Genomic DNA, 25,938 nt, shown 5'->3' with positions numbered 1-25,938 from the left:
CAGTAAATGCGTTAAAAGATGAGCTATAGCTGGAGTTTCACACTGGATAAACAAATATTATGGTCAAAAACACATTTTCTGTTAATGTGTTTCAAGTCACAGTAAATCTCATGAAAAATAGAGTATTGATGGGTCTGATGATGGATTCCTACTTTCTGCGTGACAAAAAAGAAGAAATATGAGCAAGCAGCAATATAGCCTTACAAAAAATAAAAGGGACAGTACTGTTAAACACCATGATAAAAATGGTCAAAAAGCTGTCTAGAAAGGTATGACCCCTTAAGACTTTTCCAAACTCATAACAAGACTTCTAATTCTCTCTCACAAAATCAAAGCACGTAGCTTTTAATGAAATATGTCAACAAATATTGACACTTGCTAGAGAGTACTGAACTCGTATCTTTGTAAATAACATTCCAGAAAACACATTTCACATACCTTCACATATAAACCTACTATTTAGCTTCCAAATACAACCTCAAGACACATGAGACCGAACACTTTTGTCTTGCAAGGAAACGCCTTTCAGCTAACCGGCTCTCTCCTGCCTGCAGGGAGTCTGAGGGGGTGAAGGAGCCCCAACAATACCTGATCTGAGGGGGTCGGAGGGGGATTTAGATCTCATACCAGCCATCTAACCCAACACACACACACACACACACACACACACACACACACACACACACACACACACACACACACAGCTAAGTGCTAACATACTGTGTTCAACTGGTATAATCTGGCATTAGTAGCAGGAACAGAGCTTGTATGTTACGTGCATGGAGCCTTGTAGCTCAAGGAGGTCAGTGATTCACCAAAGTAAAAGAACAACAACAAGGCAGGTTAAAAAAAGCCATTGTGACCAGACAATCTACAGACTAAATCCCCCAGAAAGTTCCCTTAAAAGTACAAAACTAATTGTGACACACAGCAGCACCAGTAGAACACCACAACACACAGAAACACTATCTAGAAATATTTTGTTGGTCCAGATTTGAATGTTTTTAAAGTGAGGTACTGATGTAAAGTACAAAGGAAGTCCTACAATCATAGTACCACGAAGGTATCGTATGAGTAATAATGAACAAACAAACACACAGCCACCCACACTCCTATTGTCTGGGCTAAGCATTAGTACAGTTAAGACCACCCACCTTTCCTTTGATCAAAGAGCATACACAGAGATACAATTGAGCCATTCACGTAATCTTGTATTTATGTGAGATTTAAAAGAGGACAGCCACAAACCAAGTTTTGTGACTTTATTTGCTAATCAAAAGGGACTCAACAGCTTCAAGTGACTCATCAGCAGTAAGCCAAAGTCCAGAAATGATCTTTTCAGATTTGTAATGCTACAGTTGACCCACACTTTCTTCACTTAAAAGCAATTAATAGTGTGTAACAGAGTTGTGTGTTCCATGAGACAAAAGGCCTATTTATTATTTTAAAATCTTTGGAGATGGGGAACGTTCCCTGGCACAATGACCAAAGGAGGGCATAAAAATAAATATATCACCCTGTTTGAAACACTGGAAGGAAAAGGATCAAGCACAAGCTGATCAGGGCTTGACACAAGGAACTTGCAATCACCCCCATAATCTCACTGATAAGGTACCAGTCTAAGCCTGCACCAGTGTTGGTTACTTGAAAAAAGTACCGTAAGCAGTAACTAATTACTGATTAGTAATCAATTACTGATTAGTAATCAGTAAGTAATTACTGATTACTTCCCCCAAAAAGTAATCCTGTGACTTTACTTTTGAAAATAATTAGTAATTAGTAGAGATGGACCGATCCGATATTACGTATCGGTATCGGTCCGATACTGACCTAAATTACTGGATCGGATATCGGAGAAAAATAAAAAATGTAATCCGATCCATTAAATATCACGAAAGCACCTCACAAAACTTGTAACACGCCGTAACTCACCTCAGAACGTTAGCACGTCGGAGCAGTATGCATCACGTGATAGAGCGGCTGTGGCATGCGGGACCTGTCGGTGGTCTGGATAGCATTTGGAGCTTCGCTAGCAACCCGGCATTTCATCTCCGACAAAGTTATCCCCAAGAGAAGTAAAGAAAGTGTGTAAGTCCATCTCTGAATGTTTGTAAAGCATTCCTGCGTTAAGCTTAACAAACGATATATGGAGCGACTGCCTCTTCTCGCTGCTACTTCAATCATGAAACTGCTTAACGATCAGCTGATCGGCTTTTCTGTCGCGAGTCCGTCTCTCTGGTTTGTTTTTGGCCCACTTTGCACCAGAAAGAGGAAACCAGCGGCTGAACAACAGCAGCACGTTTAAGCTTGATCAGCTGTTGTTAGAATGTATTTAATATTACTTTCTACTCCAGGATCTTTTTCTACGTAGATGACGCTGGTAACTGTGCAGGGGCGGATCTAGCAAAGTTTAGCCAGGGGGGCCGATAGGGCATTAACAGGGAAAAGGGGGCACAAAGACATACTTTTTTCTTATTCTCATTTAAAATGTCTAGCTTTTAATAAATAATTATCTGACACCCAAAGTTTTAATTTGATGTAAAATGAATAGAAGTCAATTACTGTATATAGTAACTATTAAGTCTAATATATATACCCTAGTAAGCTATAGTACTTTTTCCTTTGGGAAGGTACCATCTGTGCAGTCTGCAATTTTGTTGAAGAAAGATGTTGAATCTATTTAATATTTCTTGAAAAATAATTGATTTCTGTGCATTTTTTTTTTTTCACACTGCATCAAATTAAGGTTGATTACGTCGATTAAGCATCATGAGGTGGAGCGTGAGGGGTGGTTCCCTATTTTTTATTTATTTATTTTTGTTGTTGCTGGGAGTTGGAACCCTATTAGTTAGGTTGCTTAATATTTATGCTAAGTACTCTTTAAAATACCAGAATAGGGAGGATGGTGTAGGTTTAAGTTTATTAGATTGATCAGTATTGCTGAACTATGAAATTTTTTTTTTTTTTGCATACAGGTATAACAGAATAGCTTTAGTGTAGTTGTTGTTTTAAACTTGAGTATGAACTTATACAAAATGCAGCAAGATATTTAAAAAACAGTTTTGTTGATTAAAAAACACTATATCGGATTCATATCGGTATCGGCAGATATCCAAATTTATGATATCGGTATCGGTATCGGACATAAAAAAGTGGTATCGTGCCATCTCTAGTAATTAGTTACTTTAAAAAAAAAGATTTACAACCTGAATAGGTAATAAAGCAATAGATCTTTCAGCCCAATTCTACTTTTTCTGCATAATTCATCATATAAAATGTAATCAAATGAAAAAGTCTCTTTTTGAAACTTGTTTTATTAGTTTTAATCTTTTAACTTTATGCATCAAGCAAACATTAAATTATATGCAGCATTTTGCAGCACCAGAAATTTGTTTCTGTGCTTACACTCACTCTTTCAAATAGATGCAAGTAAAACACAGCAGAAAATAAATAAAATCAAAGACTCAGTGGTCCTGTTGCTCTATTTTTACCTGTATAGCAGGAGTGGGACAGGCGGAGGTTTGCCCTGGTGCAGGTGTGTCGTAGCGGTCAGTGGAAGGATCTGGGAGTTTCACATTCCCGTGGCAGCGTACTGTTGGTGCTTGCTCGGAAGTTTAGGGGGTTTTTTTCGCTGTAAAAATAAGTTTTCTTCCCACGCAGTGAACAGCGAATGCTAATGTTTTTGTCACTTTTTACGGAATCTAACTCAAAGTAAGGTCAGTACTTCCACGCCTTAAACACTGCACGGTCATATGCGCTCCCACACTCGATATATTATCCTTTGTTGATCTGCACACAGCTGTTGCCACGAATGTTGCACTGGCTTACGTCATTGTCATGAGACACTCTCGCAAAAAAAAAAAAAATCAAAAAAAAAATCACCGTTTTAGTAACGCAGTAACGCAGCGTGCTTACGGGAAAGTAACAGTAATCAAATGACCTTTTTTGCAATAGTAATCCCTTACTTTACTCATTACTTGAAAAAAGTAATTGGATTACAGTAAGGCCCATCTCTGGCCTGCACAATAAGAATTTAAACTGAAGCTCATCAGGAAACTCCCACAAACTACATATCATTAATCATGTGCGTATAATTACCTCAAAAATATGAGGTAATATCCTAGAGTAACATATCTGACTACTAATCATGCATTGATTTTGCCATTTAACTAAACTTGGTTCAAATTATTAAAATTAGAGAGAAAGTTTAACGCAAAAAAAAAAAAAAAAAAAAAAAAAAAGGTGGTGAACAAGTTAGGTATGATCACTATTTATGAAACACTATTTATGCATTTTTGTATTGAATTTATTCAATAATTCATTTTTTTAATGTATTATTTTCTTTTACCTTTATTTTGGTGATATTTAGTTTTACACATTTTGCAAAAATAATCGGTGTAAAAAGCTGCAGTTTCAGCCTTTTCAGTAAACTATGTGGATTCTTTCAGTTTAGGTAAATTTTTTGTTCTCAATGTTTATTTAATCGGGTTTCTGTGTCTGGTTTCTGTCACTTAAAAAAAAAAAATTAATAGTGATGCAAATAAAAACAGTCATTATTATTACCGACTGTGTCGACACTGGTAACGTGCACCAGTGGAGAGCTTATTCACAAAGTAGGAGTATGGCGGAGGAGTTGGGGACATGGTAGTAAGTAACAAAATGCTGTGCGAACAAGGGCAAACAGAAAGATAAGGAGAAGAAAGAGGAGACGAGGAAGACTTGAAAAAGAGGCTGCGGTATTGTTTGCGGTCTACAGGCTTGCGCGAGAACAGCAGAGGGGCTGGGTTCTCTGGCCTTCACTGACCTGTGACTTTAGTCTTTACACAAAAGGAAAGAAAGCTCACACAGTCGCAATCAGCTTAATACAACTTTCTTACGCCTTTGCCTATAGCAAAGGCATCCTTATCCACTCTTTTACCTTTTAGTGCAAATTCCTCGCACTTTAAATATGCTGATCACTTCCAAAAATCACAGACTGGGATCTTAGATGTTTTCCCTTTGTTCTGGGCAGTGTTTATTTTAGGCACATTTAATCAAAGCATGAAAACAACACACAGCGACTCGTAATTTGCTTGAGAGAGGTAATTCGTCAGTGCAAGCAGCTGGCCCAGTTTTTAGTTACATTCACATAAATCTTGGATTTCTATTAGTTTTTTAAGCTTCCTCTCTTCCTCAATTTTATACAAAAAAGGTGGCTGTTGAAATCAGTCAATTTTAGTGTTGTAGCTACAGAAGGGAAAAAATAGAAATATGCACTCTATTTTTTTTTTAGATAAGAATAAAGGTCTTTACTCTTTTTTTGCTCATCTGGATTCCACTTTAAACCAGCTGTGTACCATCCTCTTCACTCAAACAGAAAACAACCAGTAAAGCACTTTCAGACTAAATCCCCACACAGGATATGACTTTAGGGACCCAGACTGAGAGGATCAGACCCTCAATATACCCTCCTCAGGGCAAGTTATGAGCTAGAGACGACGATGACTCTGGTGAAGGAAATTGGCATTAGAACAAGCGTAAAAAAAAAAAAGAAGAAAAAAAAAAGAAAAAGAGAAAAAGAGGACACAAAGATGAAGGGCGAGAAAATAATAGGCTGGTGGGGGAAGCACTGCCAGGAAGGGAAGAACTGGTTAAAACGCAGGCAAATGACGAGTAGTTCCGGTGAACGCTTGTTCAATTTGTTCTTTGAGCCTGAGCTGTGCTACTTGTGTCTTGTCAGTGGAACAGTCTTGACACGTTGCAGGAAATTTATATTGTTCTATACAAGCTGTTTCCCACTAATAATAGGGGAAAGGACTGTACGAGCCTTTGAGGGAGGGGAAACAAATTCTCCGAGCGGTGAGAAACTGCTCTCCAAAAAACAAACTAATAAATTGTGTGGGAGAAACACTGGAGGTTATCAATCATTCTCCAGCATTCAGCTTTCTGGCAGGTTCTTGGCTGATAGTGCTCTGACCTCAAAGGAAGGCCTTGGTGCCATACTGTACAGGACTGTACAGCAGGAGTCAGGCACGTATACCTAAGAGCCACTTGAACTTATCTGATCAACCCAACAAATACTCCCGTCCATTTTCCCGAGAGACACTTAATAGAGATTAATGGGCATTACCATGGCACGTCAAACTTCTAAACATGCAAAAAAAACAGATTACTGGGTCAGATATGTGAAATATCCTGAATTCATTGTAAATTAGTCAGCCATCATTTTCATTCCAACATAATTTCCTATGTAAAGAGTGATGAAAAGTTCTGCTGCCCAATTTCATTTTGAACAATTTTGGACCATTTTACTGTCCCTTTGACTATTTGAAGAAGAAAGTTTGCGATTTCACCAGAACTGCCAAACTTGTACAGAGTAAACATCAAGTCCTGTGTCAATCTGAATTGACTTTGATGGCAATGATCCCACCACCAAGTAGGACTTTCAGGGAAAATAAACAGGTTGACCATATGAAAGCAGATGCGCTGGGAGCTGAAAAGGAGGCAACATTGAAGTGCATAGAGCCCACATTGAAATCAGGTATGGTTTTTGTTTTTTTTAAATGGGAAAAGATGTGGAAGTTCTTGATCTCACCCAGTATATGATTCATTTTAATGTAACTCAAAATGCTGGAAAGCAGCAGTAGAGTTTATGTGCTTCCACTTTCTAAAAGGAGTCTCTTGTTCACTGGTTCATCTTTTTACTTCAACAGTTAAATCAGTACAATTCTGTTCAACTTCAGCTGTGTTGTAATATGTATTTTATTTTTTATTTAAAGACCAAAGATTGTAATACTGACACTAAAAAGTGCAGCTTTGCGATCATCAAAGTAGGGCATCCTTGTATATATGAAATACACAAAACCCACATAGAAGCGCCACAGCAGTTTAGTCATTTATACAAGGACGGAGATAAAAGTTGTACATGCCCAGATTGTAAACAAACAAGAGTCAGTAGGAATAATATACATTCCCAAGAGCCACATGGTGCCATTTTTAAATGTAGGGAAGATAAGCTCATCATCATCGTCGTCGTTTATTTATATAGCACTTTAAAAACACACCTGGTAGACCAAAGTGCTGTACAATACAAATATAAATATAGTAATAAAATAGCAAAAACCAGACATAGCAATAAAATTAATGAAAATGTCAGTTACCCACAGAGTTAAAAGCCAGGGAATAAAAATAGGTTTTTAATCTGGACTTAAAAACTGGCACTGATGTAGCTTGTCTAATATGGAGAGGAGGTTATTCCAAAGCATCGGAGCTGCAACAGAGAATGGTCAGTCTCCTCTAAGTTTCAGCCTTGACTTAGGGACTGAAAGCAACAGCTTCTCAGCTGACCGAAGCGAACGAATGGGGACATGGGCCTCAACAAATCAGACAAATAAACAGGTGCAGACCATTTATAGATTTAAAAACCAATAAAAGGACTAGTTGCAAGCGTGACAAAGTGCCCTGCCCAACCCCTATTAAAAGAGAATTGCAATAATCTAAACGTGAAGTAATAAAGGCATGAATAACACTTTCCAAGTCACGCTTGGAAAGAAAGGGCTTAACCTTCGATAAACGTCTGAGGTGATAGAATGCTGATTTTACCACCCCGTTTACATGACCATCAAAGGTAAGTGCAGAATCAATTTTTACTCCGAGATTTGTGATCGAACTCTTTAAATGGAAGTCAAAGCGGCAAGATCAACATCTGGAGCGTCAGAAACACGATTTGGGACAAATAAGATCGCTTCCGTCTTATGATCATTAAAATGTAAAACGTTTTTTGCCACCATGCTTTAACATCACTAAGGCAGTCAAGCAGAGGTCGACTTGGGAGACTATCTGAATGACTAAAAGGTAAATAAAGCTGGCAGTCATCTGCATGTAGATGGAATGACACTATGTTTTTGAAATATTGCGCCAAGAGGCAAAAGATACAGTGCAAACAATAATGGCCCAAGAATAGATCCCTGTGGCACACCCCAAAGCAGAGGGGCCACAGGGGATGAAGCCGACCCCAACTTAACACAAAAGGTCCTGTTTGAGAGATAAGATTTTAACCACAACAGTGCTGAACCAGAAATTCCCACACAGTGCTGTAAGCGGGAGATCAGCAAATCGTGATCCACTGTGTCGAATGCAGCAGTCATGTCCAAGAAGACCAGCACTGCATATTTACCATGGTCTGTCGCTATCAGAACATCATTCATAACTTTTACGAGGGCTGTCTCCGTACTGTGAAATGGCTTAAAGCCGGACTGAAAGATTTCCGACAATTGAGAGTCATTCAAATAGTCCATCAACTGAGTATAAACAATCCTTTCCAGGATCTTACTAAGAAAGGGAAGTGTGAAAGGGAATGTGTCTAAAATTTTACATGACTGAACTGTCAAAGCCTGGTTTCTTAAGTAAAGGATGTATGACTGCATGCTTAAGCTCCTTAGGTACTTGACCAGACAAAAAACTAGTATTAATAATGTTCGGAATGTGTGGTCTGATGGTAGGAAATACCTTTTTGAGAAAACTGGGAGGAACGTCATTTGGAGAGCCACATGGGATTAGCTGACTAATCCTCTATATTTCCTGTTTTCTTCATCGCTTTAGATGTTATAGATCTTATTGGGTGTGGGTATGCGTGAGTTTGACAGTTTTGTTAAACTCTGCAGCTAATTGCTGCTCATTGTACAGTCGGAATTGTCTGTTAAGGGAACACTTAGCAGAGCATGTGAACAAACTGAAAGTTTAGCTGAAAAGAGGTCAGATCAGAGTGATACTGTTACAGTATTTTCTTAGAGTCCCTTGTCCCTTATTTCTCACTTCACTTCTCCTGGCTAAACTTTTATAGTAAAGGGAGAAAAATACACACAAAATTAAACAAAAGTTGAGCCAAAACTCTGATAAAGACAGCTGACCTGCTGAAGGCTGGCAGCTGGAGCAAAAAGCCAAAAAGCTTGGGGGTTTCCTTCAGCTTGAGGTGGGGGTCAGCAGTGGCAGGAAACATGGTATTTTTTATTCTTAACTGCCAAAGGAACAGACTTGAGGTTTGAGTTGCAGTTAAGTGCAGTTACTGAGTTTTCATGTGCGCCCACTGTTAAATCCTGCTGTCTCAGTGAGTACAAGAAGAAATATCCTGAATGACCAACTGTAACCTGCAATTTGCTAAGATACTGCATCGGTGACTTCAAGAAATTTAACAGCCCAGGATTCTAACAAAACAGATTGGCTGTTTGGGAGAACAAAGCAGAGCTGGACTCCGGTCAGCCGATCAGCCTGACGCCTGCCAGACCACCGGCTCCGAGACCTGAATGAGAAGCAGGTGGGAGGTCTGGGCATCCGGGGAAGGTGAGGAGACAGGCTGACTTTCAATTAAAGAGGGCTGACAGAAAAAAGTTATTAGCAACTGAGGCACAATATGCTTTTTTACCAGGCTGCAAAGAGTGGGTCTTTTTCTCACTTAATCATTTCAAATACAAAAAGTGCTAAAGTTCAAAAATAATTTCTGATGTAACTTCTCAGTCTGAGGCAACATCTTTACATTAAAATCAATTAATTATATAAAAACAGAAAATGACATTATCAACCAACTAGTTCCAATTTTCTCTGAATTGAGACAAAAAGCACAGAAATAAGGAATACTCAAGTTGTCTCATAGATATAAAAAAGGAAATAAGACAAGGAAAGACGAGGAAAATCCTCCTAAATCATCTGAAGCAAGACGTTATCAGCTGAACACACTGCTGTGAAGTGTGTGTGATGAGCGGTACTACAATGTCCTTCCCCTGTGGACAGCAGGAAGCTGAGAAGCGTGCAGGCAGGCAGGCAGACACTTGGGTCAGGTCCAAGAGGAAGTATGTGGGACATGTTGAAACTGGATGAAATGTGCTTCATCTAAATTATATACAACAAACTTTCCTCAGTCCACCCCTTCTACTGTTTCCTTTCTTGGTTTGTCCCTCCCTTTACGTTGAAACTGGTGATTTCATCAGAAACGCAAAAACTTAAAGCCGTTCATCAGCGCAATCACAGGGAGAAGTGCACGAGTGCTTTCTCACACGAACGCAAAGAGGTGTGACATGCTAAGCTGCCATTATAGACAGATAAGCTATATAATACTGTTTTGTTCCATTCTATGATTATAAGCCACTTTCTAATGGCGTACACATATATCTGCTAATTGGATTAACAGTGTCTTTAGTAAGTGGCATTTGGGCTTTGTGGTAGTATTTGAATAAAGATGATTACATGTGGTGTATACACCAGAAAACAGACATCTTAGGATTGAAATTATGTGTCTGTGGGTGTAAAATCAAACCCACCCTCCTCTTCAGGCGATCCCTCTCCTTCAGAGTCAGTGTGTCAGCCTTGGCAATGACTGGGACTATATTGACTTTGCTGTGGATGGCCTTCATAAACTCCACATCCAGTGGTTTTAGACTGGGAAAGAAGGAAAAACAAAGAGGGAAATTAGGACACAGTGAAAAACTGTTTTGAAATGACAAAAATGATAAAATTGGACAAGGAATAACTGCCTTTCACAGCATATGACAGTACTGAGAAACAAAGCAGAACTGAAATGTGTGAAAGGAATTCAAGTTAATCAAAAACGCTAATGCTAAAGATGTCATAAACAGCAAGAGTTGTGTAGTTTTGAAATACCCAAATTAAGGAAGTTCTGTTTTAGAACCACCAAACATGATTAAAAGTAGTGTGTTAAGTACAAGTCAGCTCATTTCTGGTGTCTTTAGTGTTGTGTCTGTGCTTACTTACCCATGTCCAAACGGAGAAATGAAGTAGAAGCAGCAATGCACTCTGTTGTCCACTATGTGTCTTCGATTCAGCCCACTCTCATCATGGAGGTATCGTTCAAATTGATTGTCGATATACTGGATGATGGTCTTAAAACTGAAATCAAATACAGAACATCCCATCCCCCCAAAAAACATTTATCTGCACCAGTAAGGAATTTGTTAGTTTTAATACACAACTTATTTTCACTCCAAGTTAGATTTTCTCATACACAAAGAGCAGGTTAGAGCTGTAAAACACCTGTCATTAGGTTAGAAGGGTCAAAGTGAAGAAATAGTTTCTCAGAATAAGGCCAGGACATACTTCCACTGAATTGAACACACAGGATGATATAGATCTTCAGAAACCTGCTTTAACTCCCACAAAAACCCTTTAGAGTGTAGTTTTACATGTCAGGTAATAGATCACTGATATTATAAATCCTCCCGGTTTATGACTGAATGAATAGGTCATTTCCAGTTGAAGGGGTTTATGTCCCTGTAAGAGCTGGAAATTCAATGGAATCAACTTAAAATGAAAGGTTTTGTTGCTGTAATTGGCACACCATCTCAACCTCCCTAACAACAGCAGTGTTACTTTTTTTAAAAAAAAGGAAAGCAGCCATTTTCACACCATCTGTTTCTGACTCATAAGATAAAAAATGTAGCTGATGGGTGCAGTTTTATATCTTCTAGCCAAACAGTCAAATATGAAAATCAACTTGTAGAATGAACATCATTCCTATTTCTATCAGTGTTAAACAAAACAACCAAACATACATAACGTTAATGTTTAATCATACTATTCCATCAGTTTTAACTTTTACCTCTTTACCTTCTCAGTTCAGTAGACCGGCACCGGTCCATGAGTCGTTTGGTACCGGGATGTGAGAGTTGTGAAAGTTATGGTTTTCAGGGTTTTGATTGTTTTTTATCGTTATTTTTTATCATTTTTATCGTTAACTCTGTTTCCCTGGGTCTTTTCCCATGTGTTATGAATAAATCTTCCTTTTTTTTGGTACCAGTACTGGTTTTATTTTGTTGTATTTATCCGCGACACCTTAAAGGCCGGTCCATGAAAATACTGTCGGACATGAACCAGTCCGTGGCGCAAAAAAGGTAGGGGACGGCTGGTCTAAACTGTTGTCTGAAATTTACTCTTCGTCTTTAATTTCTAAATAGCTCTTAAAATTTGGTTTCATTTACCTACCATTTAATATTCATAATCTAAATGCTAAAAAAGTGGCACACAAATCTTGTAGAAAGAAATGAAAGGTAAGTGAAGATACGTTTCCTTTTATTAAGTGTGGAGTTGTTATGAAGAGGACCCAAGAATGTAGAAATACAGCTATGCCAGCACAATTAACAGGAAACGTATCCTGGACAGAGAGCCCACGTTGACAGTAGGACGCCCCACAAGTAAGCACACATACCGACACATTACAGACGCATACACACATAATAGGAGACACGGAGAATGCAGGGGGAGGAGAGGTAAGAAATAAGGAGCCTGAGACAAAACTTGGAAAAAAAGGTGCATCGGGGACAGGTGGGGAGGATAGGAGATCACGCTGCACACGTCTCTAGTTGTTCTAACTCCCCCACAACAACAAAAACAACATAACAAAAACACACCAGTCCTGGCTGTTGATGGCATCGCCGTATCCAGGAGTGTCAACTACAGTGAGACGAAGCTTCACTCCCCTTTCTTCGATCTCCACTGTTGATGCCTCAATCTGCACTGTCCGCTCAATCTTCTCTGTTAAAACAAATCATAAGAAAAATTACACCAGATTTGGCCCAAACCGCCGGTTTTGCCATATAAGAGTGATATGTGTTTTCTGAACTGTGAGGGCCTGGATAATTGTTTTCAAGCTAGAGCCCAAGTCCTAATCTAAGTCAAGTCATAAGTAGGGCAGGGTCACATTTTGAGACTGCAGCATTCTCAGCATTCCACTTGAAATAACACTTTGCTGGAGACATTGCAGTAGGCCTTTTTTAATATTAAAGTGTGTGTGTGTGTGTGTGTACATACCTGCAGCACCAGGGATGTAACGTTCAGGGTAGAGATCAGTGAGAAACAGGCTGTTTATCAATGTGGATTTGCCCAAACCAGACTCCCCTGAAAAATAGAGACTAAACTATAAATCTGTACTTTCAAGAGAAAACATATGGAGTACTTCAAACCTTTTCTGGTATGCCCACTTTGAAACTTGAGCACTCAACCACTCACCTACAACCATGAGGGTAAATTCAAACCCTTTTTTCACTGATTTCCGGTGCACTTGGTTAGGCAGGTTAGCAAACCCTACATAACCTGCAGCATCTGGAAACTGTAGCACAAGAAAAACAAATAGGATCAGAAACTACAAAAAATAAGCTGCAAACTAGTCAGAAGTATATGTGATGTTTTGCATTTAGGTGATAGCATAGTATAACTATGTTACATGACATTTTTCTGCTTATTTCTTTCATCTGATAAATCCTCTAAACTCCTGCCTCATCATTTTATGAAGTCTAGGTGTACAGTTGAAGTGTATAAGAGAGAGATTGATGATGATACATATCACTGAGAAACTTTAAACACACAATAAAGCCAAGCCATGAAACAGTTGCATTTAAACAGGATATCCTCTGTGGATGCTTGTGAAGGCGTGTGTGTTAGAGATTACAAGTACCATGGCCCTTAATCACCAGATCCTTATTAGAAAACCACCCACCAAAAATCTGCATAGTTTAATCTAAACTGTGATGTGAGGAAATTTCTGACATTTACTCACCTTTCCTTTCTCTCCAGACTGAGACATCGCTACTGTTTATGTGATGTCTGTCAAGCCTGTAGGAGAGGGAAAAAAGAGTGGTAAATGACATGTCCTGCTGCGACCCATTGTAATGATTCAGATAACTTTTATGCATCATAAATATCTATTCAGTTGAACAATACATATATGTACACACACACACACACACACACACACACACAACTTTTCACTCTGTAAAAGTTGTATCCAGCAAATTAATAATAACATTTTGTGTAGCCTATAAGCTCAACGAGGCCTTTGTTTTTCCTTATGTTTTAAAATTTTATTGCTGTTGTGACTTACACGGTTACACCCTTATGGTTAAATCAGTTGTTCAAGTTTAAGCCTGAAAAAACACTGATATCTGTTAAACCACCATAAAATAAGTGACATATTTATACTGGATTTATGCTGCACAGCTGAAAAAAAACACCCATTTGACTTGAGTCTGCTTCAATTTTCTTATGAAAAACAAAATGTAAAAAAACAAACAAACAATTAAATCAACCAAATCATGAATGTAATCATTTAGTTTAAAATACTGATATAAATTTAAAAACATTATTTTGTGGAAAGCAACTGAAACAACTTTTTGAATAGAATAATTAATTGATGTTTTCAAGGTTTTAGAGCTGTGCTGTCACATTGATTTGTGGGATCCTAATAACCTCAGAGAGCTACAAAGAAAGGTGGCAAAAAAACCTGTAGCAACAGCAAAAACTTTGATATTTGACTATTTCTTTTTATACAATTAGAAAAATGCTACATTTATACCTTATATCTTTGCAAAAAGACCAAAACATGTAGTCCAAGTTCAGATGCCGATGGCCACACCATTGTTAACACTATCACTCTCACTGCAGACGTTATCAAATCTGCACAAGTAACTTCCCAGACTCTCATTAAGCTGTTACAGTATTGCCTGCTCATTGCTCCTGGCTCTCCCTATGACCCTGAGCAGACGACAGAGCAACAGCCTCATTTGATAAATTCGCTACATAATGAATGAGCAGGAAGAACAGGCTCCATTTTATCACCAACACACTGGGAGTTGACAGGTGGAGTGTGATAAGCATTAGAAAGAGGCAGGCTCCTGTGTGTTGCCAAACGGAGATGCACTCTGGTTATGTAATCTTTGCCGGTGGAAAGACATGGCATGGGAACCTGATTTGACCGTGGCATTTGACAAACACATTTGTGGTCACCTGGGGAACCATTTCACGCTGTTAAATGTATTAGATGGTAGTTGGGAGTGGTCTGTATCTAGATCAAAGTGGGCAGCGATCTGTCCTGCTGACAGGGTGGTTTCACCAAGCACACAAGGAGAACAATGGCTGTTTATCCCTTTCGTTCCTGAAGCCTTTCCTATATAGGGCAGCTGGGCTTACAGAGAAGGGGAAACACGTGCCTGAACCCTGAAGACATTTTAAGACCAACCGCATGCAGGACAGTAAGGGGGGAGACTCAACCCATTTAGAATGGAGCAGTGCTGAATTAAGGTAAAGGGGCAATCCAAGTGATCAGAGACCATATGAGGCCTTGTCTTTAAATTCATCAACTTTAAAGCAATCTCCGTGGAAACCTTGAGTCCCTGGATTCATGTGGATGTTAACTGGATGAGTGCCATCTACATAAACATTGTCGCCAACCAAGCACTCAACAATAGCACTCCCTGATGACAACAGCCTCCTCCCTGCTGTCATACCACTGCTCTGAAATTGCTTGAATTACACTATAAAGAACCAGAAACCTGAATCCAGCCTCCAGTTCCCAGATACCAATCCAACCCATCTATGCAGCCTAGTTTCTGTTAGTTTAATTTCTGAGCCATAAAGAAAGGTAATTCTGTTAAAGCACAGAATGAGATGATAAACCAAAGACTTATGCTGCCGCTGACCCTCCAACATCTTTACACAGACTTTGTGGGTCTCAATTAGGACACTAATAAAAACATGACTAATGACTCAAGGCACCAACATTAAAAGACACCATGTGTACTCACACAATGGTGAGATGAATACACCCTCTAATATAATGGCATCACGTAATGCTTTGGAATGAGAAAGGATGACTGGAACAAGCTAAAGATTCAAAGATTCCAACCTACACTTTTGAGTTCCCAAGGATCTACTCTTTCAGACACAGAGGGCAAACCAAAATCTCCCATTGGCCAAGCCCTGGTGGATCAGAGCTACTCTGGCTGCACCGGATGAATAAATACAAAATTAAATAAGTGGTTATAATAATCAAATCCATGACAGAATTTTGCTCAAGTCACCACTAAATACAGAGTGAAGAATTTGGAAACAGAAAACCACCTGCTTCTTGTTATTTTTGCAAGTACTGTTAAAAATTAAAAATGTTTCAGAAATTTGAATACATTAGGAGGACAGGAAAATTTAATAGACAGCCAATCAGCAGCCATACATCCTGAAAGAGTAGCAATATATTCAAGAATTCAGAAACGTTACCCTCATAGTGGCGCAAAGCATCAAAGTCAGTGAATGCAGCTTTCTGACCAAAACTGGTAGTGTTAGAATATCAGCGCCCTTTTTTTCCCCTAAGGAGGCTACTGAGAGCTAACCACTTTTACTAAGGTTTTAGTCTCGGAAACTGCATGACAGGCCAGCCAGCACATTGTGGAAACATAAATATTGCTGGCACAGTGCTGCCATGTTTGGAGTATGTACACATCACCCACAGTTTGAGGAAGGTTGAGCAAATCCCAATAGACACTACACACACTAAACACCGGGTGGGTGACACCATGGTTACACTCTATGGTCACAACTCATGACCTACAAAATCATTTGTTTCAGGCCTAAAAACACAACAAAGGCAGTTAATAATGTGTTTTTACAGTTAATGAGTATCTGAGTTAAAGCAGCAGCCCACACAAGTGCATTCAGTTGTGTTGCACACATACACACACTCTAAGTGTTATTCTTCTTCAGGCTCTGTGGGAACCAGCATTAGACCAGCAGCAGATTAATTAAACTGGTCCAATATCTCAGTTGTAATCTCTCAAAGACAACACTACAGGACAGACAGGCAGGAGGCACACTTCAATAATACGCTCTTAATAATGGCCATTTAATCGGCCAGGCTGCTGAGCTGCTTACATACACATACACACTGGCATCAGTGGGCCAGACATGGGGGAGATTAAACAGTTAGGGCCAAAAGGGAAAAATGCCACCTTAGAAAGCCAAAGTTGTTGGCATGTAATGCACTTACAGTTGATTTATTGGCTGGAGTGAAGCCACGAAGGACCAGCAATGCTAGAAGAACTATTCACCTTCCCTGACAGGCAGTGTCAAAGGTCTGCAGACTCGCTCTTCTTGGATTAAGGCCTCTCTGAACTTATTGAAAAAGATGAAACAATGATTTAACAATGTGGAGACTTTATGAAGTCAGTGGCATAAGTACAAAAATGGTAAATTACTGGCAACTGATCAAAGCAACAGGAACCTCGGAGCAGCTGAGCATAATAAAGTGATGTTTGGCAAAAGACCTCCACACGTAGACAATACAACACACAGAGAAGGGGGCTTGACTGTAATTAAGCAGCCCTTGGGGGTCTGAAGGTAGGAATGGTGGGCCAAAGTGGTGTAATAAAGACATGACACAGGCTTTTAAGCTGTGGTTTTGGAAACACTTAAAAATATGAGCCCACAGAGGAAAAAAAGCCACAATTGGCGGAATAAGAAAGCCTTTCGACCACAGGCAAACCACCAGGACTGTTCATAACACACACAGAGTTTAAAGCTTAGGATGATTTATGACAATGAGGACAACATAGGAAATTACTGAAAACAAGTGGGAGCCATTCAGTAACAAAATATTATCTTTATAATACTCACCGCTGCTGTACACTGGTGCACAGTTAAAGGTGCAGGTAATATAACCTGTTCATTTCCATGCTCATTTCCTCCCATTAAACCTCCATAATAATATTTGTAGAAAGCCTTTTATCAAATCACAACACAAATTCCACACTGACTGATTGTAAAGTGCATTCATTTTTAAAATTTATTTCAAAAACATCACACTGCAAAACTACTTTCTCCAGCATTAGAAAGCACTAATCTTCTCTATAGTTGTCTTACAATATACTCAGCCAATATTAGCCAATCAAAGATCTGTCTCTATACATCATATGCATAAAAACATCATGTAGAAAAAGATGTTTGGGTTCATTTAGAACTGTTGTAATTTTTCATCTGCAGCGGAGTATAATTACAGCCACAGGCCTTGGGGGCCGGTGTCCTGCAGGTTTTAGAGCTCACCCTGGGTCAACACACCTGAATCAAATGATTGGTTCATTACCAGGCCTGAACTGGAGGTAATTTAGCGATTTAAATCAGCTGTGTTAAATCAAGGACACATCTAAAACCTGCAGGACACCGGCCCTCGAGGCCTGGAGTTCGACACCTGTGGTATGAAAGATGGATGCAACTCCTGTAATGCCACCAACATAAAGTCACGAAGTCCTGTTAGGAAGCTTTGATGTTTTGAAACTGGAAGTTAATTGGCTAATAGCTTGAAAATTGCAAGGCTAATCCTCCTTTCTGACACTTAAAATCATCAAAATTAAAATTCTCTCTGTGTTTACTTAGGCCCATTTCCCCATAGACTACTGCAGGACGGATGTTTATCGGAAGTCTTTTTGACAGCCAACTACAATCAAGGGAAACTAACAGGCCTGCTGACATTTAGAAATGCTGCAGGTTTAAGGCTTAATTTTTCACACTCAAAAGGTTTGCATCTATTTCATACAACTGGTGGTGTAAAGTCATGCTGTGTATTCAAGGCAAGTTTCTAACTAGCTGTACATATAAAACAAACTGAAGAAACAACGTTTATTCTGGGTTTCAGCAACACAAAATAAAGAATCTCTTCTGTTCTCCTGTTTTTTTTTTTGTTCTGTTTTACTATTCAAATGGATCTTTTTTAGGACATTTCAAAAAGACATTATTGCAAAAAAATTCACATTATGTAAAAACAAAAATCACATTTTGACACAAGTCCAGCTTAATTGAAAAGTATCCTATATTTCACATCAGCAGTACCCACAGTCCATTTGGCTCTGCTGGTGTGAATGAAGCTTTGCCTTTCCATTCACACCACAGCACAAAATGATCGGAAACATCCCTGTGTAGTTTCAAACAAACGTGATCCCTGTTGGACTGTGTTAGTGAGATAAAGTCGGAGGAAGGGGAAAGGTCAGAGAAAGGTGAAGGTGCTTGATTTGAGCCATGGGGCGTCTTTCATTACGGGAAGATGTTGTTCTTTTAATATCAAATTGATCTCTGTTCAGCTGGCCATAAAACCTACTTGTTTTCTGTAGTAAGGGGCAGCTGCCGCCTTGAGATTACAGCTTGCAGAGTCTGCCATAGTGCTCACCACTTAACAAGAAAGGAAGTGAAATATGCATGTTTTCACCCAGTCCAAAACACAACAAAGATGGATGACAATTCTTCAATAGTGGCCCTCAGCCACATCTTAGACAGACACATAATGAGAATGTGTTATCGTTTCCCTCTGTTATTGTTAAAGATGTCTGGAGGCAAAATTTACTTTTGTGGAAATGTGCTTTATAACCAAAGGTCATGGAATAATCGCATGTTAGAAAGCAAGTGCAGAGGTCAGGAAGGGTACACAAGAGGAATCTGGAGCAAAGTTCTTTAATGGTTCTGATTTATGAATTGATTAAGCCTGGTGAAGTGTAGCAAGCTTCCCAGTAGTTGGGCCATGGGGCAATAAATGAGCTCAAAGCAGTGAGTAGCGCAGCTGTTTTTCAAAACATGAAGAAGGGGAAGTGTTTATTTGGACAGTTGTGTCAAATAATGAAGGAGAATTTAATATAATGCTTTAGTCACTGGCCAGGGGGAGTCTGAAACGTGTGTGAAGGCCTCAGTGTCTGTAACAGTCAGATGTCCACCACACCCAGTCTGTCAGACACTCACAGTTTTCCAAATATCTGCTACTGGGACAATGACTTTGCAATTTGCCTGTACCCAGCTTAAGTAAACACAGTAGTTCCTTAAATATTTTCCTCTTTAAAAACTTGCTCGATAAACCAACGTTGGGTCTACAAAAGCGATGAAACTGTGTTACATGTCAAACTTTAGCATTCAACAGTTGCTACCGCGGCTGGTGTCATATTGCCAGCTAGTCTTCAAACTGATTGTCCGGTTTGTCTCCCTTAGGGTTCCATCGACTAGTCGCTACATTGTTTAAAGTTAAAAATCTATATATCATAATAACCGCAAACAACCGAGCAGTACCTTACCTGTCCGTACCTTTGAATGCTATTAATCCACCGGAGCGTTTCGTCTCTCTCTGCTGTCCCAGCCCAGGAAGGGAGACCCGGAAACCGCTTCCCTGAGTCCGCCCTCGTCCCAGTGTCTTTTCGTTACCCACGGCTACCGTACAGCGCCACTGACGCCATTTCGGCTCAATTGCTAGAAAGGCGTAAGTAGGAATGTATCATTAGGCAGAACCAATATGGTTACTTCAGCGGAACAGTTTCTTTGGTACTTTACCTTGTAACGGTTTTTCTTTCTGCCGTGGAAACCGTTAAATATACAACTCTGCGATAGAAGTTGTGACTATCTTATTAAAAATGTTATAATGTTTCCCAAGAATCCGCCGAATTATGTAATCTTATGTTAACGATGAGAGAATCGCTTAATTTATCTCAAAGTGGGTAAATTCTGTTAAACAAAAAAAAAGCTAAACAAAGTTACAGGCTAACAAAATAAGTAGAACTCAAAAAATTAAATTCAATACGAGAAAAGAAATATCTCAATAAAGTAAAAAAACAAACAAAACGAATTTGAAATAAAAGTAAATTAAATACAATAAAGCAAAAATAAGAATCTATTCAAATAGATAATTTTTTTTAGCATTTAAATTTGGAATTAAATTGACATTTTTAATTTTTAATTTTACTTTATTATACAATAAAGTAAAACAGGAAAATAGATGTAAATATGACTTAGAAAATGTAGGGGGAAAAGCACAGCAAATATTAAATGGCATTAAAAATCATTAAAATGAAGTGCACAGTGCAGTGCAAAAAACTGACATTAAAAGATAAAGAAGTATGGTTTTTGCTATGTTTGTGATGGTTTTTGCATAAGAAAGTAGGCTATTGTCTATATCAGGGATGTCACACTCATTTTACATCGTGGGCCACATAATTCGATTCTAAGTGAAAGAACAAGAACTTTTCTTTCAGTTAATTGTTTATCTTCTTTTTTTTTTTTTTTTTTTTTTTTTTTTTTTTTGGCCTGTCCCGTTTGGCTCTTTTGCCATCAGAATTGTTGTCTAAAGGCAAAGAAAGATGCCCAGCGGATTTACTTTACCAAACTGACCATCCCAGCCTTGCCGTAATGGTCCATTTGATTCACCTTTTATTGTTTATTTTATTTTCACTTACTGAATACGGGACAGACTTGACTGGGGGAAAGAAGGGGAGAAAGAAAGAGGGAAAGAGAAACAGCTGAGAAGAGGGACGGGGGAGAAGGGCAAAAGACAAAAACCAACAGAACGGGCAGAGAAAAAAAATGCATATATCAATCACCTGGATCACCTGCTGAGAAAGAAAAAAGAAAGCAAGCAGAAGAGAACAAGAGTAATAGAATAAACAACATCACAAAGATATATGGGAATATGACAGTAAATACTAAATGTTAAACATTATTGTGCAGCACATAAGATCAACAGAACACAGTGTGCTTTGAGGTAGGAGCCAAAAAGGGTGTAGTTTGTGGGTGTGATCACCCGTGTGTACACCTGTGAGCATGGACGCGCTTGTTTTTTGTTTTTTAAAAGGTTCCTTCATGTAATAATCTGCTAGAGGGTGTGAGGGGGGGGGCCACAGCCCCGTCCTCCAGGGCATGAAGCAGGTGTGGATGAGATCAAACTCCAGACATCCAGAGGCCCCCAGAACACAAGAGACCAAGGAAGACCAACAGAGGGGCAGCTGCGCCACTGTCCCGGAAAGAGCTGAGGAGAGTCCTAGATGAGGGCTCACTCAGCAGCCGCGGAGCAGAAGCCAGGGGGAGTTGCAGTGACGCGCCCGTGAGCTCCGCCGGCAGCCAGCTGCGCCTGAGTGACCGAGCCCCAGGCCGAGAGGCCGGGGGCACCCCACCTCCGAAGTGGCCCGAGCGAGCCCCAGGCTCCAGGCCCCGATAAGCGGCCGCCAAGGAGTGAGCCGGTGTGTACCTGGACGCCCATCCCCGGACACAAAGAACCACCAACGCACCGATGTCTGAGGGGGTCCGCCACTGGCAGGGGAAGTGGTGGTAGGGGGAGATAGGCCTCCAAACCTTGGAGGGCCTGAGATGTCCCCAGAGAGGTGACGCCTGACACCCAACCTGACATATAGACACAGACATACAGGCACACACAGATACAAACATCCATTCCCACCCTCATGCTCTCATATGCACTTACTCCACACTCAACCAACGTGGAGACAGACATAAAGAGACGTTGTACACACGATCACACTCCCCAAGCGTACTCTACAAACCGGGTCTAGGTGCCCCCGCCCCTGGAGGGGGGAACTGCACCCAGACCCAGGTGGTGTTTCCCTTTTCCCTGCGGTGGGGGGAGGCAGACCGCCCCGACTCCGCAGCAGCAGGAAGGCTCCACACTCTAGACCGCAGTCGGACGGCCAACTCCTCCTCCTAGTCCTAGCCCCCCTGCTCCAGCAGGTCGCAGAGAATGGGGGTGAGTTAATTGTTTATCTATTACTTAATTACTTTGGTCTTGTATGAATGGCTATGAGGGAGTTCTTTATCAGGAAGAAAAGCTATAAAACTTGTGAAAATAAAATGAAAAATAAAAATCCTAAATTGACGTCACTCTTCATATTTTCAGAAGTCATCCAGTGGGTCCCTGGGCCTACCTACAGTGTTGTAACACATTTACTAATGATTTTGATTTGTATTCATTTGGCCTTTTAAAAAAAATAAAGTACTTCTCTACTTGTTGTATTTGTTATTTAAAATCCCTCAGCCAAGACAATTCTTTCACTGAGAGTTATATTTTGGTAGTACCACCTTAAGCAGATTAAAAGTTCTCCCAAGTTCAAATCAAGCCTGCTACACTGAACATATCCTGGAGTAAAATTCCACTTTGTGCTGGTAGGACTGTATGAATCCTGTGAGGTTTTTAGAATTTGAAATCTGCCTGCACCACCAAGGGCACTTGATAGGAAAAGTCAACTCATTGCAGTCATTGGGCGCAAACCCTCCAGTCCAAACACTAAACGTATAAAATTAGCTGTAGATAGTTTATGAACTTAAAATAATCTATTTAAAAGTGCAAGTTGACTGCAAACGATTGACTGAAGATGAAGGTGAAATTAAGAAAAAGCAACAGCAATAAAGAAAAGCATTAAAAAAAACTCTTGTTGTACTTGTACTTCAAAGATAAGTGGACATATTTAAAAGTCAGATTTGTACTTCTTTTCTGACTAATGGGTTAGACAAATATAATATTCCTATGAGAATAGGTGTGAAATGATAATTATACCCAACAGACAAGTTGCATTATCCTCCATGTCTGAAGAATCAATAGCAAGTGCCGTGATACATCACACCACTGCACTTCAGCTGTTCCACAACGTTAACGCGCACACAGAGGTCTGCCATAAAATCTCTTCACCCCTCTCCCGCCCCCTCTATTCATTGTAAATAACTGTTCAAACGCACAATGCGCTCTGGACCGCTTTATTCAGTCGGTCAACTTCCCTGCGCTTTCATTGGTCCCTTGAGGATGCGGACGCAGCGGATTGGAGGAAAGTTTCTCTCCGAGTCCACACACCCCACCTCACAGATATTCGTGGTCCGGTGCGACTGTGATTCCAGTTGTTTTCACATCCCCTCGCTAACAAAGAGACTGGGAGCTGCTGCCTTACATCTCTGCGTAAACGTAACGAGTGATGCGAGACTAACGACTCACCCTCCTGTATCGAGTTGAGAAGGAAGAAGACAAAAGCAAAAACAGCACTTTGCTTTCAAGGAGAAAAACAAGCGGAGAGTTTAAGCACCTTCACGCGGACCTGACTGAACATAACAAGAGAGAAAATGGTGTCGGCCGGACTGGAGATTTTGGGACTTTCCATGTGCGTAATTGGCTCGCTCCTGGTGATGGTTGCGTGCGGGTTACCTATGTGGAAGGTGACGGCTTTCATCGAAGCCAACATCGTGGTGGCTCAAACGCTCTGGGACGGCTTGTGGATGTCGTGTGTGGTGCAGAGCACGGGGCAGATGCAGTGCAAGGTGCACGACTCCGTCCTCGCTCTCTCCCACGACCTGCAGGCGGCCAGAGCGCTCACCATAATCTCCTCCGTGATGGGAGTGCTGGGTCTCATGGTTGTGATTGCGGGGGCACAGTGCACCAACTGTATCCGCACTGAGTACATCAAAGCTCGGGTGGTGAACGCCGGTGGGGTGATCTACATCCTCAGTGGCCTGTTTGTACTCGTGCCCCTTTGCTGGATGGCAAACAACATTATATCGGACTTTTACAACCCGCAGGTGCCTGCATCCAAGAAGAGGGAGATCGGCGCTGCGCTCTACATCGGCTGGGCGGCCACAGCGCTGCTGCTGATCGGAGGAGCGCTGCTGTGCTGCTCCTGTCCTTCCAGCGGGAACTCGGGATATTCAGTAAAATACGCACAGACCAAAAGAGCCGCCACGCAGAACGGGGACTATGACAAGAGGAATTATGTGTAGCTATGTGGCTCCCAGGAGGTGACGCCTAATAGTGAACCTGCCGCTTTTGAAAAAAACTGTTTTTTACGGACTTTATCTTTGCACCAGCAGTTTGTTTGTTTTTTTCATAAATTTGAACTTTGAAAATCAGTGGAACCACCTCTATTGTTTTTACACTGGCCCTTCAATACGCTCGGACCACGTCCTTTATGTGTCTGTCTACAGGAGATTAAACAAAGACTATCAACTACAGGAGGTAGCTCACGACGTATATAAAAAAAAGAGTATCTTTCTTAGGTACCAGCTTTGTAAATTCTCGAAATTATTAGTATTTTGAATTGTTTACTGCTGTAACTACATGTTGTTGTTGTTTTTTCTTTTATTGAGGAACTCTAGCCACCGAAAAATATAGGCTGTTCTTTTGCCTTGATGTGCATTGTCAGCACAACCTTGTACAGTAACTGAGAATGTTTGCACTCCCACGCGTTCAAAGACCAGTTTCCTTTAGGGGGACAATTGACAACAATGTCAAAGTAAAATGTTGTGTCAAAGCCCTCATAAATCTCAGATAAGCTTTTGTTTTGCTCAGAAGTTAATAGGAGTGGGGTGGCTTTGAGGCTTGCTCTTATTTTGGACCTGTAGATTCTGGAGATTTGGCCTATATGTGACATGAAAATGTGCAACAGATACAGTGTAGGCTACAGTCTCGAGAACCTGCAACTTTTCCCTTCATTGCAGGAAGTCTTTTGTTTTTTCACAATTTCCAGAAATAAACTTTGTTTTCTGTTATTGATGTTTGATGTAATGATTCCATATTCATGTATCTGAAGATGCAATACTGTTTCATTTTATTAAGATTAAACTGAATATATTGTATATAATCCTCATTTGAAGTGTTTTTTTAGTGCTAAAGTCTGAGTTATGATGGTCTGCAGGGGCAGGAGTGCCCTCCATAGCTGTGTGTAAGACTTGCCGTTCCCATCATGAATCCATAAACCAACCCCCACGGCGGGAGAAAGTATTTTGGTTAGCCATAGAAATCCAGATGACAATACCCATTCAGCCAGAGTGGGGCTCTGCTGTTCAACTCACAATACCCCCACCCCCCTTCAGACCACCTCCCCTCCTCATCCGCAGTCAGTGAAAGACGTTCAAATTAAAGCTGTGGAGAAGCTGCTGCAATCGTTGTCCTGCAAGTCACTCCATTCATTCATAAGTCTTCACATCTTCTTCCACCAAGGTGCTAAGATAGGCGGGCTCCATGACAAATTGGTATAGAGCAATTAGTTTACTTACTTCACAGGCGAGGAATTTACTCAAAACACTGGGGATTACTTTGGTATATTAAGGTAATGAAGTTACAGTCCTATTTAAACAGTGGAAAAATACACAAGATATTCCAATAACAGCTCTCTGACAGAGGTGTGGACTCGAGTCACATGACTTGGACTCGAGTCAGACTCGAGTCATTAATTTTATGACTTTAGACTTGACTTGAAAAAATGTTCTAAGACTTGTGACTTGACTTGGACTTTTACACCAATGACTTGGGACTTGAATTGGACTTGAACCGGTTTACTTGAAAAGACTTGATATTTTACCCCAAATATAAAATTTAACATGCATATTATATAGAGATTG

At 40.2% G+C, this 25,938-nt stretch overlaps 2 protein-coding genes across 2 annotated transcripts in view; one reads left to right on the top strand and one right to left on the bottom strand.

Moving 5' to 3' along the window:
- Positions 1-20,298, bottom strand: part of LOC147317675 (septin-2) — a 30,048-nt gene extending 9,750 nt beyond the window's left edge. The window contains exons 1-9 of the mRNA XM_086314930.1: positions 20,110-20,298; positions 19,857-20,028; positions 16,799-16,923; positions 13,541-13,596; positions 12,994-13,093; positions 12,796-12,882; positions 12,396-12,519; positions 10,744-10,878; positions 10,293-10,410 (exon numbers count right to left, since the gene is read on the bottom strand). Coding sequence (XP_086171056.1) covers positions 10,293-10,410; positions 10,744-10,878; positions 12,396-12,519; positions 12,796-12,882; positions 12,994-13,093; positions 13,541-13,567 — 591 coding nt within the window. The 5' untranslated portion in view covers positions 13,568-13,596; positions 16,799-16,923; positions 19,857-20,028; positions 20,110-20,298. The remainder of the gene's footprint in view (positions 1-10,292; positions 10,411-10,743; positions 10,879-12,395; positions 12,520-12,795; positions 12,883-12,993; positions 13,094-13,540; positions 13,597-16,798; positions 16,924-19,856; positions 20,029-20,109) is intronic.
- Positions 20,299-23,421: 3,123 nt separating this feature from the next.
- cldn5a (claudin 5a) lies at positions 23,422-25,178 on the top strand. Its single transcript, XM_086314929.1, has one exon. It carries the CDS (start codon positions 23,668-23,670, stop codon positions 24,316-24,318), a length of 651 nt encoding a protein of 216 aa, XP_086171055.1. The 5' UTR covers positions 23,422-23,667; the 3' UTR covers positions 24,319-25,178.
- The last annotated feature ends 760 nt before the right edge of the window (positions 25,179-25,938 follow it).

Source organism: Aulonocara sp. 'chitande type north' Nkhata Bay, linkage group LG12 (genome assembly GCF_057382095.1).
Source record: "Aulonocara sp. 'chitande type north' Nkhata Bay isolate Kocher_YH1m ecotype deep benthic linkage group LG12, A_spYH_male_GT1.1, whole genome shotgun sequence".
NCBI classification, from domain to species: Eukaryota; Metazoa; Chordata; class Actinopteri; order Cichliformes; family Cichlidae; genus Aulonocara; species Aulonocara sp. 'chitande type north' Nkhata Bay.
This window is presented reverse-complemented; position numbering and strand designations above follow the sequence as displayed.